Source organism: Protopterus annectens, chromosome 3.part1, assembly GCF_019279795.1.
Source record: "Protopterus annectens isolate FY-2018-M chromosome 3.part1, PAN1.0, whole genome shotgun sequence".
Taxonomy (NCBI): domain Eukaryota; kingdom Metazoa; phylum Chordata; order Ceratodontiformes; family Protopteridae; genus Protopterus; species Protopterus annectens.
Window position 1 is genome coordinate 1,059,166,112 of NC_056732.1, and position 22,052 is coordinate 1,059,188,163.

Below are 22,052 nucleotides of genomic sequence, written 5' to 3' on the forward strand. Positions count from 1 at the left end.
GATTTGTGACAGACGAGTACCAGTAAGAGTGAAAGGGAAGGTCTACAAGAGGGTAGTAAGACCAGCTATATTATATGGGTTGGAGACAGTGGCATTGACAAAAAGGCAGGAGTCAGAGCTTGACGTGGCAGAGTTGAAGATGTTAAGATTTGCACTGGGTGTGATGAGGATGGACAGGATTAGGAAGAAGTATATTAGAGGGTCAGCCCAGGTTGGAAGGTTTGGAGACAAAGCCAGAGAGGCAAGATTACGTTGGTTTGGACATGTGCTGAGGAGGGATGCAGAGTATATTGGGAAAAAGATGCTAAACATGAAGCTGCCAGGTAACAGGAAAAGAGGAAGGCCTGAGATAAGGTTTATGGATGTGGTGAGAGAGGACATGCAGGTGGTTGGTGTGACAGAGCAAGATGTACAGGACAGGAAGAAATGGAAACAGTTGATCTGCTGTGGTGACCCCTGATGGGAGCAGCCAAAAGAAGTCTTTACCTCCAAGCAGTCTGCATTCCATCAGAGCAGAAGAGCTTGGTAGACTACCTAAGTAGATCCAAACAGACAGACCCTCATGACTGGATGTTAAACAGAGAGGTCTTCCTTCACGCTGTCCACCAGTGGGTAGCACCAAGATAGATCATTTTCAAATCAACTCAAAATGCTTTGCTCAACAATTCCTTACAAGGAAGCCTGAAGAACAGGCCCCTTATCCTTCCCATGGAAAGGGAAATACCTGTATGCTTTTCCTCCCTTTCATCTCATTCGAAAGGTCCTCCTGAAGATTCAGAAACGCAGTCCCAAAATTTTTGGGTGACCCCCTTTTGGCCAAGAAAACATTGATTCTACTTTCTTTACCATTTAGCCAAGGGCAGTCACCACATGTTATCCGTCAGTGTGGACTTGCTCATGTAACAAAACGATACTCTTATTTACCCAAACCTGAAAACTGTCAATTTATCTGGATGATGGGCTTTTAATTCCTTTTAGGCACCTTTAGTCAGAAGACACACTACAGATAGTAAACTAGGCTAGTAAACCTGTAACTAGAAAATCATATATCTCACAATGGAAAATATTTTCTATTTGATGCCACGAGGAGGACTGGATCCCTATTGAGCAGGAATACCTTCTTTCTTCATATATCTACATGAGCTGCTCAATTCTGTCCTGGCATATAATTGTAGTAAGGTACATTTGTACACTATTTCACCTTGTCTAACTACAGTTCTACTTCTTTCTTCATGCTTTTAGGTCAAATTGTTCTTAATAGGCATCCTGTACCTTGGGTCACCCAGAAAATCTATTTTGTCCTAAAACGTGAATTATGTTCTTGAAAAATTAGCTTTACCACCCTTGAACCTACTTCCTGTACATACTAAAAGTATTTTACATGGAAAGCAGTTCTTCTAAGCTGTGCAAAGTTGGTTTCTTAGTTACAAGCCCTTGTGTATACTCTACCTTTTCTAATTTTACACAAGGACAAGGTTTTTCTTGTTTAATGCCTAAGGTATTTTATGAAGTGTTTTTTAATCAATTAATTCACCTTCCTGCATGTTTCCTACACATCAAAACAAAGTAGAAAGAGTACTTCAATTGCTTGATGAACATAAACAACTAATATTTTACTTGGACAAGACAAAAGAAAATTTAACCAATTGTTTATTTACTCTGAGGGGAAAAAAGGAAGGTCTTCCAGTATCCAAGCAAAACATTTCCCGATGGATGAGCCTAGCCATTTATTTCTCTTTGATATTCTTTCCATGTGAAATCCCCTCCAATGAGATGTTAATGCTCATTCTACAAGATCTGTACCTTCTTCAGCTGCTTTTATTTTCAAAGGGCTTAACTCCAAATCTATCTTGGAGGCAGCTACGTGGTCGTCCATTTTACACCTTTTATCAGGCATCAGAAAATTGATGCCCTTTAAAGCCAAGGTAGAATATGCTACAAACATTCTTCAAGGGCTGCTGGACTCCCATTCTGTATCGTTTACCCCCTTCCAGACTTCCTAAAGCTTTGGGAATTGTCCCATATGCCAGCATTACTGCAGCAGATCCAAGGAAGAGTATTGTACAGTTGTATAAGAAGTTACCATGAACAGTAGATGTTCAAACAGATCACTTTTGCAGTATATGCACCCTCCCTTCATCCCCCTTGTTCTCTTTTATATTTCCTTTAACCTGCGGTGGAATCCCTATTTACATTCCCTTTCTCCTTTCCTTTTTTGCCAGAGTCTATTCTCTTTTTAGCAAACCTCAATCTTTACTTGGGACAAGAAAGCTCAGAGGACTTTCATGCTAGTACAACCCTTAGTTGTACTGTTACCTTAGTCTAAGATTGGACATACTGCACATGAAGAAGGAGCACCTAAGCTTGAGTATACTGTCCAGATGTATAGTTTCCTTGGCAGGACACATTCTGTATGTCAGCTTTACTGAAACAGTCATCTGTTTGAACATATACTGTTACAGTAAGTTCTTAGCTATTTTTCTCACACTAATGCAGTCTTTGCTCAAATTTCCTTCAAACAACAGACCTTGTACAGCTGCTGTAGGACCAGTATTGTACTCCCGCTTTTATGCAGGAAAACTTCTGGCATTAAATAATTTTGTTTATAATTACTGTAGTAGTATAAGTTTGTCCTGAGGGAGTGAGAGCTTGGTACCCTCACTGTGATCTGCAGGGCATGTTGTCTTATTCTGACTGTGCTGTTGTACTAGAAAATTTTAAAACTGCAGTAGAGGAGCGTTTCAGCTTTGTGGGTATAAAAACAAATGCCTGCCTACATAATGTTAAGAATGATTTCTTTATAAACTGTATTTATTTTGGCTTCTGTTTCTCCCGTGACCATCAGCCTCTCATCCACTATCAGCCCATTCATTCTCAGAATGTCTTTCATCCTAGAACACTGGGAGAAGGAGCTGAGAGACCATGACCATCATTTGGTGGGTGCTGAGACATTTTTTTTCAAATGCTACTAACATCATTCAGCTAACAAGTGTAGTGTAGTGCCTGCTATGCTTGCTATTTGGGAGTGTGTCTTTCTGCTTATCCATAGCCCGAGTTAGAATGCATACATTCCTTGGATTGCTGACTCTCCTCCCCTGCAACCCTAGTTTGATGCCCTGGGCTGCTTTGCCCCAGTTGCACTCTTTGGAGTGCGACTTTGCCAAAACCCCACCCAACTGAGATGGGTTGCTGGTATCATCCCTTCATGATTGGCTTCACCAGCACCTACTCAGTAAATTGAACCTGAATCATTTGGTAGTTGGGGCAAAACTTCTAAGCTGCACATCCAGCAAAGTGAGACTGACTTTTAAAATCATTCTGGCAGTGTTACTATTTCTGAATATTGGATTGACCATGGAAGTGTTCTCTACACATTATTATATTGTATAACTTGCTATTTTATTATTTTGTATGCAGTTGTGTTGTTTCAGAGTATTATGCAGCTGCATAACTGAAGCTTGCAGCACATTAAAATTGCTGTTTAATGGAGCTTTATTTATTGTTTTCCAGGATTTGGGGCTATCTTCATGTGCAAGCTCTGTAACTTATTTTCACCAAATAGAGTTGAGCTGCTAAAGCATGTTTGTGAGCAGCACACAGAAGAAGGTCTCACTGCTGAGGAGATAATTGTTCCACTACGACCACTGTCTGACCCTATCAGTTCAGGTAGAACTGAAGAAGGTATGGTTAGCAAAATTTAACAAAATACGAGCAAAACATTTACTTGTACATAACTTGTATTTGTCATGTAAGTACTTCTTAGCTGTCGACTACATATTTGTCTTCTCTATAGAAACAGGAATTGTAAAACCTCAAATTTACCAAAAAGCTCATCTGGAGCTGATTGTGCGTGTCTCCTAATTTTCCACATGCAATTGTTCATTCTTTGTATTGTATTTTCATACTCATTAATGGGATGTTGGAAATGTGAGTAAAAAATACAATAGTCTTGCAGTAATGTGAATATGTAATCCAGATAATTTCTGCAGTGGGCCCGTCATAGTAATTTCACTGTACTAGATTGCACTGCACAAATGTTGAATAGCCCTAGTTCAGAGTCTGCAACCAATTAATAAGCAGAAACATTTCAAATTTCTTCAGTGACCACCTTAAGAGCCACATGTAACAGTACAAAGATGCACATTGATTTCATCAAACAACTATGATGTCAGTGAATGGTTGATATTTAAACATTTAGCAATGTCTGGGGCTTTTAACAAATTTGTCCTTATTTAAGCTATACTACATCATGCTTCCAGATGTTTACTTACAGCTTCAAGTTTTAAAATAAATTGGAATTATTTACTTTTGAAAGTTTAGTTCTCGATAAGAGGTTATTAAATAATGATGATCATGGTTAGTGTGGTGCTGCTTCAGTATATTTTTGTTGTTGGGAATTGGTCACTGGCATATGAATACTTTGTGGTCGGTCTTCAGAACTTTCAGATGTCTCAAACCAGATATTCTCTTCTGCCATAGTCCAGGACTTTGGCTAATGCAAGGGTTAAAATGGAGAACAGCATGCACCATTTTCAGTTCTTTCTTCCCATGAAAAGTGAGTAGATGTCTCCTTGTGTTTCTCCATTCCAGGTGGCTATTGGAGTGATAATTGGTCAGCTGGGAGCCCATTTTATCAGCATTTTTTCTTTATTAATGTTGGCTTGTTTTAGCCAGTAGTTGTAAAGTTTAAATTTGGATTGTGTAGCTTGTAGATTTCCAAGGTCTCTGATGCCTCTGAAGAAATTAACTAACAGTTGTGCATCTTGAAGACAAGGTTCACCAACCAAACAACTACCACTTACACCTCTTTTGCTTCAGGGGATCCAAAAGCTGCTATTAAAATATGCTACTTTCAACAAAAAGTATGGCAGAAACATTTATGCTTGCTTGCTTTAAAGTGTATAAGACTAGGCATCTTATGATCCCTGTGATCACTTGCCTAGTATGTTCCCAAGATGTTCTTTCCAATGGCCCCAAACATAAAGGTATTTCTTGAACACAAGATGTTCTTCATGCTACTCACTGTTGCAGACATTATCTATGGTGTAGTTTGCCTGTAAGTAGCCCAAAGGTCTGCCTGAATTCCAGAGTTGTCCCTTCCTCTAGTTAGCTTTGTCTGACCCTCTTTCTCCCACAGAAGCAAGGACGTTGGTGATATAGGAGGATTATCATACTTGTCCATCTTCAGGTCTTTCTTGCTGCAGCATTACTGTAGTCATACAGACTTTAAGTGTCACCAATCTGCCAGTTGGCCTGATTCCAGAGGACAGATAAGTACCCCACTGAAGAATTTTGCTTACTCTTCTGTAGCTGTTTTATTCAGTAATTTCTAAATGTCTCATAGTGAATCTGAGCCTGAAATAGTGATTTAGAAAAATAACTGTTCTTTGGAAGCAAACCCCTTTTAAAGATTTTCATTTTCAGTGCTTTTTTTTTTTGCCAGTGCCCAGAGCTAAACATGGATAAATGTCCTCATTTTGCCAGGTTCTCCCAGATGCAGTCAGAAGGAGAGCTAAATCACTCCAGGAGTTTGCAACTCAAAAGTGAGGACACTTCTGGTATGGATCATTACAAGGGGATCCAGTTGTCATTCCAAGGGGATCCAGTACCTGACAGCCTGGGATGACATGATTGATAAGCCTCAGTGCTTTGCCAAAGATGGCTTGCATCGGTCTCCCTTGGGCTTTGGGCTCCTGGCAAAGGCACTTGCCTCCCCATAGTGCCTTTTTTAGGCAATGCCATGAGATCAAAACTACCAACATGAAACTTTCATCAAAACGTAAATTAAAGGTCATCCTGCTAAACTCTAGGAGTCCAAACATGAAACAGCATTAATTGCAAACATTCTTAACCCTGGAAGAAGCTGACATTTGTGCAGTTCTAGAAACCTGGTTCAAAACTGCGGAGAGCACCCCAGCCATACCAGGTTACTCGTCTTATCATTCATTCAAACCCCAAACCGTGGGCAGCAAAACAAAAGGAGGTGGAGTTGCAATATATGTAAAAGACATACACACCTCTAGGCTGGTCAAATAGTATGATGCACAGGAAATACTCCAAGTGCAGTTAACAATTGACAAGACCCCTATTCAAATCATAGCTAGCTGCAGGCCTGCAACTCTGACTCAAGATGCCCACGTCACCTATCTGGACCTCATAGAATCTATCAAGATTCAAGCCTTTACCCTGATCCTGGGCAACTTTAACTATCCAACCATAGACTGGAAGAAATACTCATGCCAAAACACAAATTCCCAGAGATTCCTTGATTTTTGTCATTGCAAATGCCTTGGACCAGTTGGTTGACACCCCCACAAGAGGTGAAAATATCTTGGACTTGGTATTAACCAACATAAGTAAACACTGCAGCATCCCTACAGTGTCATCATCCCTGGTAAGATCTGACCACAAAGCAGTCGCTTTCAAAGTCGCCATCCCCCGCCCCCCCAGCTAGGGTCAAACAAAAAAACTTCTCCAAAGCTGATTACAACCTCCTGAGGGAAGGTGTCAACAGCTTCACAGCCTCCTCCCCCTACACAGGAACTGGAACATATGTCCAAACCTAGACCAAAGTACTATATGAACGTTTATGTAGCTGCATGGAATCACTAATACCAGACAGGACAAAATCATCCTCGTCAAGGAAGAGTAAACCTGTCTGGTGGACATCTACAATAAATAAACTCTATAATAAAAGGAAAAAAATTGCTGTCCAGGACCAAGAAGGAGCAGGTGTCTAATTGGAAGCAGTCTCTCCTTAGCTTGAACATGCAAATAGCACTAGTGAAATCCTCAAAGCAAACTTCGAGTCCAAACTGTCCACATCTACTAAAGACAATCGTAAGCTTTCTTCACATATGTCCTCAATCTCAAGGTGAGCACCCAGATCTGCTCAGAACTGGTGGTCAAGGACACCATATACACAAACCCTGTAGATATAGTCAACTGCTGGCAGACAAGTTCAGTGAAAACTTCACTCCTCTGTCCACCCAAACAGTAAAACAGGACATCCCCAGTACCTGCCCCCCATCCTCTTATCTCTAGGGAGCAAGTCATCACTGCCCTCTCAAAGGCAAAAAAATACAGCTTCCATGGGACCCGATAACATCCCAGGCTGCATCTTACATGAACTCAGGCAGGAACTTGCAGCACCATTAGGCACCCTATTCAACCAAAGCCTGAGTGTACAGGCTTTGCCTCAGCCGAGTGGAGGACACCTACTGTCATCCCTTTGCATAAAGGTGGAGCATCCACCGATATGGGAAATTATAGACCCATCAGCCTAATTAGCCTGATCTGCAAAGCCATGGAGTGGATTATCATGGACCTCATTAACAAGGACATTGGCAATCACCAGACACTTGATCCCACACAGTTTGATTTTGTCATGGGGACGTCATGTCTGTTAAATTTAGTCAACTTTTTTGAGACCGTCACCAAGACCATAGACAAGGGGAAGATGGTGCACACCTCCTACCTTGACCCGGCCAAGGCCTTTGATACTATTTCCCACTCAAGTATAGTAGATAAACTCTTTCAGCTAGGCATCAATTCATATGTTACCAGATGGGTAGCAAACTGACTCACTGCTAGAACCCACCTAGTCAAAAGAGGGGAAACCACCTCAAGTAGTAGACCCATGACAAGCGGTGTTCCCCAAGGATTGGTCTTGGGGCTTCTGCTATTTGAGATATACTTCTCAGAGGTGCAGGCCAAATCTAGTGGGCTGTGGCTGACCAAGTTTGCAGATGACTGCAAAATGGTTGCTGTCATTAATTCCCCTAGTGATGTGGACATCCTCCAAGATGGTCTCACCCAAACAAATGACTGGTGCCAGAAACATGGCCTCAGACTGAATGCCAAAAATTGCATCTTCATCCCTTTTGGGGAGAATTACATCCCCACAAATGATCACATTGATAATAAGGCACTAAGCATGCAATCAATTGTGAGGGACTTGGGCGCTCAGGTTGATAGCAAACTGACGTTTGACCACCATATTGCCTCATATGTTCTTCGTGTTTCACTGTTGCAGTCATCACATTTGGGTTATCCTGCCAGGGGTAGCCCTCAATCGGCCTGAATACCAGAGACTTAGTATTTCTGTGTCGGTTGCTGTCGCTTCAGGACTGACATCAGGTCATCAGTGGTATAAAATCAGGCAGTCGACACCATGACATCAGTCTTTCTTGCCAAGGAGCCCGAAGTGGAAGCAGTTTGCATGAGTGCCGGTCTGCCGCTACCCGAGTTTTTTGTTTCCGAAATTGAAGTTGAAGTCTTCTAAAGCTAAGTACCCATTGGGGATCCTTTTTTCTTGCTCTAGCCAATGTCCGAAAAGGTTAACAGTTGTCTCACTTGTGGAAAGCAAATACCACACCGAGATTTCCATTCTTACTGCGTCACCTGTTTAGGCCCAGACCACAAAGTCCCTCGCTGTTGTTTTTGTGCTTTGTTCAACGCCAGAACTGTACATCATCAGACCCTTATCATAGCTGAATTCTTTTGCTCTCGATCTCCGTATTCCAAAATGGCTTTGGTAAGCCATTCAACTACCGAACTTCCGGAAAAATGACAGACCGCACAGGTCCAAAACTGCAGACGACGCTTCCGTTAAGCTAGTCGCCAGTTCGCTGGTACTCAGTGAGGCGCTTTCACAGCCTCTGATGCCCGCTTCTGTGGATTTGTAGGCCACTACTGAGACCCATTCGCAGTCTGGTATGCCATGAGACTCTTTGCTGATTAAGGATCCTGTGGATGTCTCTACCTTGGATGGGTCCAGAGCCGCTGAGCAGGCACCGGCTTCTGAGGAAGTTCTTCGCACTACCGATATTCGACACAAACTGACAACTTTCGCATCTTCAGTTCTTTCTAAAACTACCGAGTTTCTAAGGCCCACGGTATGAACTATGCCTAAAAAAACGACGCCCCAAACTCAAGCACCTGCTTCCATGTCTCAATCCCAAATGCTTAAAATGATGGAAGACCTTATCATGTTTATTAGGGGAAGCCAGCCTACCCCTTCTAAAAGAAAAAGAGACTTGTCCTCAGCAGTTTTATCTGACCAGGAGTCCGATGATCCTGAGGTTTCAGAATATGAAGACATGCCCTTGTCTGCTTATGAGGATTCAGATGCAAAGGAATCCATTCTCTCTGCCTCTTCTCCAGAGGATTTTTTTTTGGTGAAACCCTACATACTTTGAGAGAACATTTCCATTGGGAATGTCAGGATTGTCCTCAGTCCAAAAAGAGTCTCAGGGAATTTTTAGATTTACCACAGCACAGACCCTTAGCTATTCCTCCTGTCCTGGATGTTATGGATGATGTTTTCATGGAGTCTAGCTTAACTCCTGCAACCCTACCACCTGCTCCCAGGAAACCTGACAGGTATTACAGAGTCCCTGACTCACACATTTCTTTTCAAAAATCCTACTGCGGACCCAGAGGTCATCTCACAGGGACCTAAAGGAATAAAAGCAACCACAGCCAAGAATCCCACCCCTTTGGACAGGGATACCCGAGCTTTAGACAGATGGGGTAAAAAAGTATACACCTCTGCAACTCTTGCCATTAGACCACTAAATTGTCAGTTCCTCATGCTGAAGTACCAACAACATACAATGGAACAACTAAAACAAAAATTATCTACCTTTCCAACTTGTGCAGAAAATAAAGAATTACAGGAGCTTATATATTCTGCAAACCAAGTTACTAAGCGCACTTTGCAATGTGGCTTTGATGCCCCAGAAGCATCTGGTTCTGTGCTTAGAAGGCATGCTTGGCTTAAGGAACAGACCTTGTCAGACCATGTGAAATCAAAACTATAAGATGCACCATTGCACAAAGACAATGTGTTTGGTACCAAGCTAGAAGAGGTTTTAAAAAAGATGGAAGAAAAGCAAAATCTATGCAGACAGTTAAAGACTTCTTGCAAGTCCAGCCTCCGAGGTTCAGTAGGCATTGCCCCTCCAAGCACTGGTCCTTTCCAGCCCCCTCAAGGCCTGCTCAGACAAGATCTAGGGGAAGCAGAACCCCAGACAGTAGCCCCAGGGAATGCAGAGATCTAAGCAATGGAGTTTCTCCACATCAAAAGCAGGGCGTGCTAAGCCACCCCTTTATGGAAAGAACTCACAATGACTTTACAACTCCACCCCTTCCCTCTGCCCACATGCTTGTGCCCTGAGGAGGAAAACTGTCCTTTCATGCAAAAAAAACTGGGCTTCCATCACCAACGACCAATGGGTACTAAACATAGTGTCCCAGGTATACAAATTTTATTTCCACACACTGCCAACCCCAAAAGGGTTCCCAGATCTTCCTCCAAACCAGTGGGCAGAGACTCAAAATCAAGTCCATTCCCTGCTCTCCATGAAGGCAATACAACCTGTTCCTGCAGACCAGATAAGCCAAGGTTTTTATTCCAGGCTCTTCCTGGTACACAGAAAAGAGGGCATCTGGCTCCCATTCCTTGATCTATCCATTCTAAACACCTTCCTGGTGATACCAAAATTCAAAATGCTCACCCTGCAGCAGCTTCTCCCTCTGCTATCCAAGGATGTTTGGTTAGCCACCATAGACCTAAAAGAGGCCTATCTACACATCCCAATCAGGTATTCTTGCAGGAAATATCTATGTTTCAGGGCAGGATCTATGCACTTTCAGTTTGCTGCGCTTCCCTTTGGCTTATCCACTGCTCCCAGAGTTTTCACAAAATGTCTGGCTCCTGCCATTGCTTTTTGCAGACAAAGGAATATTCAAATGTACCCCTACTTAGGCGACTGCCTGATTTAGGCAGACAGTCAGGAAAAGCTGTTACAGTACCTGACCTTTGTAAAGGACCTGTTGACCTCCCTGGGGTACACTATAAATGAAAAGAAATCCACAGTAGTCCCCACTCAAAAAAAATTATTCCTGGGAGCAAGCCTGGACACAGCATCCCAGATGGCATTCCTTACTCCAGAAAAACAAGCCTATCTGACAGACTTCTTCTTTCAACTAGGCACCAGAACCCAGTTATCCGCAAGGAAAATCCTGCAAGCTCTAGGGTTCATGGCATCTTGCATTCTTCTCATTCTATGTGCCAGACTGCATATGAGGAAACTTCAGTGGTACTTAAAAAGCCTTTGGTGTCAACACTCTCAGGACCTGGAAGCTATCATACCTATGATACCTTGCCTGAGGAAAGACTTTCCTTGGTGGGCAGCAGCATGCAACCACAACAAGGGCCTTCCCTTTTCACAACCCCATGCCGCCCAGACCCTAACCACAGACACATCAGATTATGTCTGGGGTGCACACCTGGACGGCAGGTGCATTTAGAGCCATTGGAGCCCAAATCAAATGCATCTGCACATCAACCAAAAAGAATTGGTGGTAGTTCAGCAAGCTCTGAGAGCTTTCAGAACCCTACTATCCCCGGGGCCTCTTCTGATCGAAGCAGACAACACCACAGTGATGTGGTACATCAACAAGCTGGGAGGAACTCACTTCTATCCCCTCTGCAGGCTAGCCATGACCCTTTGGCGCACTGCTTCAGCCATGCAAATTCACCTGCTAGCACAATTCCTGCCAGGCTCCCAAAACTCTCTGGCAAACAACTTGAGCAGAAACCTCCTAGACCCACATGAGTGGCAGCTAGACCACCGCACCTTCAACCTCATAACCCAGAAATGGGGCACCCCGAAGGTGGACTTATTTGCCTCCCACAACAACCACCAGCTCAGCAAATTCTGCAGCAGGGAACCTCACAGGAAGGCCTGGAAAGTGGATGCCCTATCCTTCCAATGGGTAAACCTCTCTATCTATGCATTTCCCACTCTGCCTCTACTCACAAGGGTATTACTCAAAATAAGGGAGGAAAAACCAAGAGCAATCTTGATTGCCCCAGACTGGCCATATCAGCACTGGTATTCACTGCTGCGCAGTCTGTCACCTCTGCCTCCTTGGCACCTACCTCAGATTCCAAATCTCCTCACCCAACAGAATGGAGAATTCATGCATCCACAATTGCAGACCCTGAACCTGGCATCCTGGAATATTCCCTGACCTCTCCTCCAATAGCCAGCCTAAGCAAGCAAGTCCTGGACATTATACGTGAGGCCAGATGCCCTAGCACTAGAAAATCCTATGCTGACAAGTGGAAGAGGTATTGCACCTGGATCCAGGCTAAGGGAGCTGATGCAGCACAGCCCTCCCTACCTCTCATCCTGGATTACTTAGCAGACCTACTGCACAGGGGTCTATCATTCTCCTGTATTAAAATTCATGTCTCTGCCATCTCTGCTCATTACAGCACAGAGCCACCTCTCTTTTCTCACCCTGTTATCGAACAGTTCCTAAGAGGGGCTAACAATTTAAGACCACCCAGAAGAGCTCCTACCCCAGCTTGGGACTTAAATTTTTCTGTTGGAAAAGCTCACACTATCCCCTTTGAGCCTGCTGCTCCAGCAGAGTTAAAATTCTTCTCTTGGAAAACAGCCTTGCTTCTGGCTATCACTTCAGCTAGAAGATTTTCTGAGCTGCAAGCACTCACGACTTTGGAACCTTTCATCATTTTTCATGCTGACAGGGTCTCCCTCAGGACTAACCCAACCTTCATGCCTAAACTGGTGTCCAGTGTGGCTCTCAACCAATCTATTCATTTGCCCACCTTTTCCCCAATCCTCAAAATAAGGGGGGAAAGCATCCTGCACTCCTTTAGATGTGCAAAGACAGCTCAGATTCTACCTGGATAGGACTAAGGCTTTTAGGAAAACTGACCAGTTGCTAGTCAGCTTTGGAGCAGGGGGTGGAGGGCAAGGCCATATCCAAACAAACCATCTCCAAATGGATAGCACACTGTATCCATTTCTGTTGCAAACACCATGGGAAACCAACCCCACAGGGGGTCAGGACACATTCCACAAGGGCAATCTTCACCTTTGCAGCTTTCCTCAGAGGGTCCCTACCAGGGGCATCCTGGAGGCTGCAACATGGAGTTCTGTTCATACTTTCACCAAGCATTACCACCTGCCTATATTTTCCAAATCCAGGGCAGTCTTTGCAGTCACAGTCTTGCAGGGCATACTAGCCAGCCGCAACTCTTCTTGACTGCCTCCTCCCTTTACTTCAGCTTTGGGAATCAACCCAAGTGTGATGACTGCAACAGTGAAACATGAAGAACATAGTACAGTTGTGTACACTTACCATAAATATAGATGTTTGAGTATATTCACTGTTGCAGTCCTGGTTTCCCAGCTTCCATCCCCCTTGTCTCTCTCACTCTCTCTCCCTCACTCTCTAAAAGGATTTTTGGTATTTACTTTCTACTGGTGGTGTTCTTCCAACATAGCCTAGCTTCCTATTTGGGGGCTCCTGACTTTTGGGGCAAGAAAAACTGATGTAATGGCATTGGCTGCTTGATTTTATACCACTGACGACCTGATGTCAGTCCTGAAGCAACAGCAACCGACCCAGAAATACTAAGTCTCTGGTATTCGGGCCGACTGAGGGCTACCCCTGGCATGATATCCCAAGTGTGATGACTGCAATAGTGAATACACTTGAACATCTACATTTATGGTAAGTGTACACAACTGTACTTTGTATGGAAAGCTTTCTACATGGCCCCTCTCATTAGTAAGGTTATCTCATCCAGGGACAAGGTGGTCATAACATCCCTGTATTCTTCCCTTATAAGACCCATTATTGAGTACAATGCCCCCTTTGGCACGTACCTCACAAAGCACATGCAGCAGCTGGAGAGACCACAGAGAAAATCCAGGGCCTCAAACATCTACCCTACACAGATAGGCTAAATGCCCTGTCCCTCTACTCAGTCTCCTACATACTCCTCAGAGGTGACCTCTGTCTGGCATACTAAGCATTCTCAGACCCTGCCCTGATGGGACTGTTGCATATCCACAAGTCAGGCTCCACTCGAGTAATCTGCATGCGTGACCTCAACCCTGGTCTGTGGCATCAACAGGACTTGTTGGCAAGACAGATTTGTGTCCTAGAGACCCTCCTTTTTGTGGAATAGACTTCCTCTTCATTAAATGTTTTTAAGCGCAGCTTGGATAACTGGATGGGGTACAGAAAGTACACCTGTGGGATTCCACCTGTGTCCCTACTTGACAGTGGCATAGAGTGCTGACTTGTTGGAACTTGGGCTAAATTCTTGGCTAGGATTGTAAGTGCCTCAGGGCCAATAGCCTAGTAACTTCCTATGATCCTGATCCTATGTTCTACCAAGGTGGAGTTGGGCAGGAATTCAAGGATTCTTCATACAAAGCACAAGCATGCTGAAAAGAAACAAAAAGAGAGGTGAAGAGAACAATCCATTAGACACCACTGGTTTCCTTAGGCCCAGCAGCACCGAAGTTGGTGCTGCACCTTTGCAGCCAGCAGCTTTGCATTGTGTTAGTTAAGGCCCTTCTGACTGCTTTGCAAACCACCATGCTTTCAGCTGCCAGCATGTCCTCCTGGACCAAAAACATTAAACATCACAGAGCTCTCTGGCCTCACTGAGGGCTCCAGGTACCAGCACTTGGTTTATCAGTATGGGTGAAAGAGGTATTTCCTCATGTTTTGTTTGAGAGGAGGCTCCTGGAGACTGGATGAAGGCTTTCATTATCTACCTACAAACTGAGGCCTCAAGGGTAGCTTTCCCCAGGGAAGATGCACAATACATCAGCTGTAAAAGCGGTGCCTGTTACTTGCTTCAGCCTAGGTTGATGAGAGCCTTGGCTGTTTCTGTTCCAGGGCTTCTTCACAACTGTTTTTCTAACTGCTTGAAGACTTAAAATTTTCTTAAGTCCAGGCATACAGCCTTGGAAATTCCTGAAGTGCCAGAAGAAAGTAGAACTACCACCTTTGGAGTATTTTGATACCCAAACTCAGAGGCAGATAAACTTGCTTATTTTTGGCATTTTCCTTCTGCTCCTGTGTATGATTCACACATTGTGGACAACCTATTTTCTGCTTCACCTTCAGATGATCTCTTCTTTGGGGACACCCTTCACAAGATGAAGGTGGAGTTCTACCAGAAGACCAGGTAGTACTTTCAGGCACTGCTTAGATGTAGAGCTTTTATGGACCTTCCTAAACCTGGAAGATTAGCAGTTCCTTCAGTTATTGATGTCCTGTAGGATGCATTTATTAATACATGTGTTGAGATGGCTTTCCTAGTAGCAGGAATAAGGGAATCTGTCAGTTTCTACTGGGTTGAGAATTCCCACATGTTTCTTATATTAGAACCCTTTGGTTGATCCCGCTGTGGTGTCCCTGGATTCCAGCAGAGGATCCTCTTTGGATTCTTCCTGCAGTTATATTTCCAATGACAGGAAGAGTAATATTCTTGACTGACTTGAGAAAAAGGCTTATTCCCGTTACCCTAGCTTTCAGAGCATTAAACTGACAGACCTATATGCTTGATTGCCAGCAAATCCTGGTAGAGAATATGAGGACAAAAGTTGAGGGGATTTCAGATAAGGATCAAAAACAGTAGTTGCTTGAATTATGTGGCATTTCAGCAGGGGTCACCACTAAATCCAAGAGATTTGTTTATGATGAAGCAGATGCGTCTTTCAGGACAGTAGCTACAAGGTCAGTAATTAAGGGATATGCCTGGCTGAGGATGCAGCCCCTGCCAGACCATATGAAGTGTGGAGCTTCTAAATGCATCTCTGAATGAGGACCTTCTCTTTGGAATGCATGCTGAGGGTGTCTTCAAGAAAATGGAGGAAGAGAGTAAGACTATGCAGTCTTTCAAGCAACTTTTTTTCACTCATGCCTCTAAATTTAGCAGAATTTACCCAGTAAAGTCATGCCTTCTCTACCGTAAGCAAGAGAAGAACAAATCAGGCAAAAGTAACATGAACCGATTAATGGGAGAATTGCAAGCTTAAACCCAAAAAAGCCTGGTGACAATCAAATCTAAGATTCTCAGAGGGAGGAATCATGACTCAACCTGGCTTTCTCCTCCAACTTCCAACCCATTCTTTCCCTAGCCCTGGTCCTTCAATCTCTCTTACCATCATGGAGGATAGGAGGAAATCCAGTCTTCTTTACCAAACAACAGGAGAACATAGCATAGGACTGAAGTTACAAGGCATCCCATCTCTTCCAAAAAATAAGTGAACTCTCTTCCTCCATTGTTAACAGTATTGTTGGAACAAGGAGCCTCAGAGAGAGAGAACCCAAAGCAAAAGAAAATGCAGGCTTTTCCCATCACCTAGAAAAGAAGGCATATGGAGGCCTGTTCTGAACCTGTCAAGGCTAAATAAGATCTTGGCTGTTCCAAAATTCAAAATCTTATGACCTAAAGGCATATTGCCTGTGTTATTCCAGCAGGCCTTTTCTGTTCACCCTGAACCTGAAGGATGCATATTTGCATATCCTTGTAGCCAGAGAGCATAAACAGTTCCAGAGATTCAAAGCAGTAGGAAAACACTTCCAGTTTACCTTTTTGCCCTTTTGATTGTCTACTGCACCCATGGTCTTTCAGGAAAAATGCCATATGTTCACATCTTCTTGGATGATTGCCTCATTCAGGCAGACTCCCTGGAAGGGATTCAAAAGACCCTGAATTTCACTTTGTCATGTTTTAAGGAGCTGGGACTGGCTGAAATCTAGCCAAGGCAAACGTGACCCCAGCACATAGTACTTTTTTTGGGTGCTGTTCTGGACACACGATTACTAAAGTTGTTCATCAGAGTTCCCTGCATAGCAAGGGAATCTATCAGGACCTAGATATTCATGACATCAGGCTTCCTGACAGTGCAATTAGCAAAACTACATATAAAGAAGTTAGTGTTATCTCTGGCACAGATGATGTCAGCACTCGGGTCATTAGAATCCATGATTCCTATCCTTCCTTGCATAAAGGAGTATCATGGTGGAAAATGCTGATGTAGGTGAATATAGGAATACTCTTCAGGCTAGCACAACCTTATATAAACACTGAGTGCACACACTTCATATGTAGCCAGGGAAGCCCATGTGGGACTTCAGAATGTCCAGGGCACATGAAACATAACAATGAGAAGGAACCACATACGCATGAAAGAGATGATGGCAGTAGTCTTAGCACTACAACCTTTCAAGCAGATTTGGATAAAGGGAGCTTCAGATCCTTATAGACAATACCATGGTCATTTGGTATATTATTTCGTAAGGAAGAACTGACTCCAACATCCTACAGCCTATGAAAGCTAACTGGGAAGACAAGGGAAAGTGGCACAGCAGTCTGGTCTGACCATCAGGGCAGCCAACATTTCCTTTCAAGCAAATGGTACATCAGAGAGACAGATGGAACAGATCCCAGATAGACCACATAAATTGGTGTTAAATATGGAAATATTCCGGTTCTGACCAAAACTTGTGGAGCACCAGAAGTAGACTTTTTTGCTTCCACAGAAAACAAGCAGATGGGATGTTTTGTTACTGAACAGCTCCAGTAGCTTGGAACATCGATGCCTTCTCCCTAAATCTGAAATCTGTTTTTTTGTGTACTTTTCTTCCTATACCCTTCAACCAGAAGGTTATTGAGGACAGACCAAAAGTCATACCCTCCGCACCCTTTTGGCAAATACAACATTGTTTTTTTCCTCCTGCTGAGTATAACAAAGGAAAAGCCAGAGGCATTGTCTCAGATGTTCTTCATTCCACATTGCTGCAGTCCTAACTATTGGGGTAGTCCGCTGTCCAGTCGGCCCGAATACCAAAGTATATGGCTGACGTCGGTCAGGGCGCATTAGACTGACGTCAGTACGTCAGGGTACTAATGCGCATGACCGATGTCATATCCCCAGTCTTTTTTGCCGCATGGTCCGATGCAGAAGCAATTTTGCGAGTGCAGGTTGGCGTTCTGAAAGTTTCTGAAGTCAGAGTTTCAGACCGAATCAAAGTTGGCTAAGTACCCCGTTGGGGAATATTTTGGTTTTTTCTTGCCTCAGTATTTAACCGGATGTCAGAAAAAGTGAATAACTGTATTTCTTGTGGGAAACAGATACCTCATAGGGATTACCATACTTTGTGTATACCTTGTTTAGGGCTTGAGCACGACGTTGTTGGATGCCGCTCTTGTGCTAGATTTAACAAACGCACTATTAAGAGAAGGTTAGACTGTGCCAGGTTAGTTTTGGGAAGCGTTGTAATTATAAAATGCCGTCGGATGCTCCGACGCCCGCTTCGGCCAAAAAGCGCAAGGACAAAGCAGCAAAGCCTAGAGTGGAAGAACCGACAGTCCCAGACGTCGGTTCTTTAGAAGGCTCAGTGGAGCCGGAGGTTCTGCCAGGAGTTTCTTTGGAGTCTCAGGGAGAGACTTTACTGTTACAGGATGTATCCTCTCAGGAAGTAGGCCAGGCTGAGGGGGCTTCTCAGGTGGCTGTTCTTCCCTCTCTTCCTAAGGTGGTTAGAGCCTCCCCTTCTGTTTCCAAGGCTTCTTTGAGAGGCAGGCCAAGTTTAGCTTCAGTGGGGTTTCTCCTAGTGCTTCAGGGTCTTTGCCTAAGAAACATATGCTTAAAATGGCAGAGGATTTGATTACTATGATTAGAGGTTCTATGCCCCTCCTGATAAGAGGCCTAGGGTGGAACCTGAGTTTGAGAGTTTTGAGCAATGTTCGAGGCTTCTGAGTCTTCGGCTGAAGACTTGCAGGAGTATCCTCCTTATTCTGATTCTGATGTGGATGATTCTACTCCTTCAGCTTCTCCTCCTGAGGATTTTTCATTTTCAGAGACTCTGCATTCCATGAGGGAGCATTTTAAATGGGAAGGTCAAGATTTCTCTGATTCCAGGAAGAGGCTTAGGGAATTCTTGTTTTACCCCAGCATAGGCCTTTAGCTATACCTCCTGTTCTGAATGTGGTGGAAGATGTTTTTGCAGAGGCTTCCCTGAATCCTGATTCTTTGCCTCCTGCCCCAGTTAAACCGGATAGGTACTATAGGGTGCCTGAAGCTCATAAGTATCTTTTAAGAGTCCTAGGGCAGACCCGGAAACTGTCTCTCAGGGGCCTAAAGGTGTGAAGGCCTCTGTTGTTAAAAATCCTGTCCCTCCTGATAAAGAGGCAAGGGCTTTGGATAGATGGGGAAAGAAAGTGTATACTTCTTCCACTTTAGCCATGAGGGCGTTGAATTGTCAGTTTCACATGTTAAAATATCAGAATTATCTCCTTTCACAATTGAAATCTAAGGTGGATGCTCTGGCAGAAGGTATTGAGTGTAAAGAGTTGCAGGATTTAGTTCATGTGTCTGAACAGGTGGGTAAACATTCCTTGCAGTGTGGTTTTGATGCTGTGCAGGCCTCCTCGAGGGTGGCTGCCACTGGTTCTGTTCTTCGTAGGCACGCCTGGTTGAGAGATCAGAATTTAGCTGAGCATGTTAAAACAAGGATTTTGGATGCTCCTATACAGTCTGATGTGTTGTTTGGTTCGCCTGTGGAAGCAGTTTTAAAGAAAATGGAGGACAAGGCTAAGTCTATGCAAACTGTTAAGGATTTTTTGCAGGTGCAGCCTCCGAGTTTAGTAGAAATTGGCCTACTAAGGGATGGACTTATCCTGCTTATGATTCCCAGTCTAGGGGTAGGTCTAGACGTGGTAGGGGCAGAGCTCAAGGTTCTTTTAGGCCTAGGACAGGAGTTCCCCTGCTCAGACTTCTGGTGAGGGCAGGGGTCAGTCCTTCGTAAGCAGACCCAATGACCTGCCTTTTCAGCTGCCAGTTCATTCTCGCCTGGCAGCACCTTTGGGAGGACGGCTGTCTCTTTTCAAAGAAAATTGGGATTTAATTACCCAAGACAGATGGGTTCTGGATATCATTCACCACGGTTACAGGTTTTATTTCCATACCTTGCCTCCTTTCAAAGGCATGCCAGACATTCCTCCTCTACAAAGAACAGAGGCTCACAAGCAAATTTCTCTGTTGCTCCAAATAGGGGCCATTCAGCCAGTTCCTGTGCCAGAAAGGGGCCTAGGATTTTATTCTCGCCTGTTCCTAGTACCGAAGAAGGGGAACACGTGGAGACCAATTTTGGATTTATCTATCCTCAACACTTATCTGGACATTCCCAAGTTCAAAATGTTGGCGTTACAACAGCTTTTACCTCTGCTGGGCAAAGATCACTGGATGGTAACTTTAGATCTCAAGGAAGCTTACCTTCATGTGCCTATAAGACTAAGTTGCAGGAAGTATCTGCGTTTTCGAGCTGGAAATTCTCATTATCAGTTCTCTGCATTGCCCTTTGGCTTATCTACTGCCCAGAGTATTCACAAAGGTTCTGGCTCCAGTGATAGCTTACTTCAGGCTAAAAGGAATTCAAATCTATCCTTACTTGGACGACTGCCTGATTCTGGCTCAAGAAAAGGAAGACCTTCTACAGCATTTGGAATATGTCATAGCAGTGCTAAGATGCCTAGGGTATTCTGTGAGCGAAATAAAGTCCAGTCTAGTACCCTCTCAAGACATGTGCTTTCTGGGTGTGAGACTGAATACAGCAGCCCAGATGGCCTTTTTAACCCCGGACAAACAAAAGAATCTTTCCAGTTACTTCCATCAACTATCTCTTCAGTCCGGGCTGACTGCAAGGACAGTCCTTCAAGCCTTAGGGTTCATGGCATCTTGTATTCTGGTGCTTCCCAATGCCAAACTGCATATGAGGAAGCTGCAATGGTATCTCAAAATGTATGGACACAGCACTGCCAGGATTTGGACACTGTCATTCAAATAATACCTTGCATTCAAAAGGAATTTTTGTGGTGGGCTCAGGAATGTCACCTAAACAAGGGACTCTCTGTGACCCGGCCAGAGGCGAGTCAGATTCTAACGACAGATGCCTCAGACATTGCTTGGGGAGCTCATCTAAATGGAAAGTGGATACAAGACAAGTGGCCTGCCAGACTACAGCATCTACATATCAACATGAAAGAGATGTTAGCAGTCCAGTTTGCATTAATGGCTTTCAAGGAGTTACTTCTTCCAGGGCAGGTGTTGATTCTAACAGACAACACAACTGTCATGTGGTACATCAACAAACAAGGGGGAACACATTCTTACCCATTGTGCAGGCAAGCAATGATTTTATGGGAGACTGCGCTCAGCTTGCAACTAACTCTTCAGGCAAGGTTTCTGCCGGGAGCACAGAACTCCTTAGCAGATGTGTTAAGCAGACAAATCATGGATCCCCACGAGTGGAAACTGGATCTTCATGTATTTCAAAATTGACAGTGTCATGGGGAACTCCAGACATAGATCTGTTCGCTTCTCCACTAAACCACCAGCTGCCAAAGTTTTGCACAAAGAGGTTTCATCACACAGCTTGGAAAGTGGATGCTCTTTCTTTCAGTTGGAAAAATCTTCATGTGTATGCTTTTCCACCTCTGCCTCTTCTCCCAAAGGTGCTTCTAAAGGTCAGACAAGACAAGCCAAGGATGATTTTAATAGCTCCAGATTGGCCTCGGCAGCACTGGTACCCATTACTGAGGAGTCTGGTAAGGAAGCCTCCATGGCCTTTACCCTTGATTCCACACCTGTTGTCTCAGAGGGACGGTCACCTGCTCAATGTCAAGCTTCACTCTCTTCATCTAACAGCCTGGCATATTCTGTTTTGAAAGACAGCAGGTCTCAACTTCCTCAACAAGTTTTAAATGTGATTATGGAAGCCAGAAGACCTAGTACAAGGAAAGTGTATGCAGAAAAATGGAAGAGATTTTTATTTTGGAGTGCAGCAAACAATTTGGAGATTTCTGAGCCTAATTTGAGTGTGGCTCTTCAATATCTTACTGAGTTATTGGACAAAGGTTTGTCTTTCTCTTCCATTAAGATTCATGCTGCAGCAATTTCAGCTCACTATGATTGTGACCCACCATTGTTTTCGCATCCTTTGTTCAAGCAATTTCTTAGAGGGGCAAAGAATATAAGACCCCACGTGAGCTCCTACTCCTGCTTGGGATCTCAATTTTGTGTTGGAGAAACTTACTCTACAACCTTTTGAGCCTGCGGCTACTGCTGAATTGAAATACTTGTCATGGAAGACTGCTTTTTTGTTGGCCATTACTTCTGCAAGAAGGGTTTCTGAGTTACAGG

At 43.9% G+C, this 22,052-nt stretch overlaps 1 protein-coding gene across 1 annotated transcript in view; it reads left to right on the top strand.

Annotated features, from left to right (window-relative positions):
- The window catches only part of ZFAT (zinc finger and AT-hook domain containing), a 1,471,085-nt gene that overhangs the window by 133,563 nt on the left and 1,315,470 nt on the right, over nt 1-22,052 (top strand). The window contains exon 2 of the mRNA XM_044067201.1: nt 3,511-3,681. Within this exon, the coding sequence (XP_043923136.1) occupies nt 3,511-3,681 (171 nt within the window). The remainder of the gene's footprint in view (nt 1-3,510; nt 3,682-22,052) is intronic.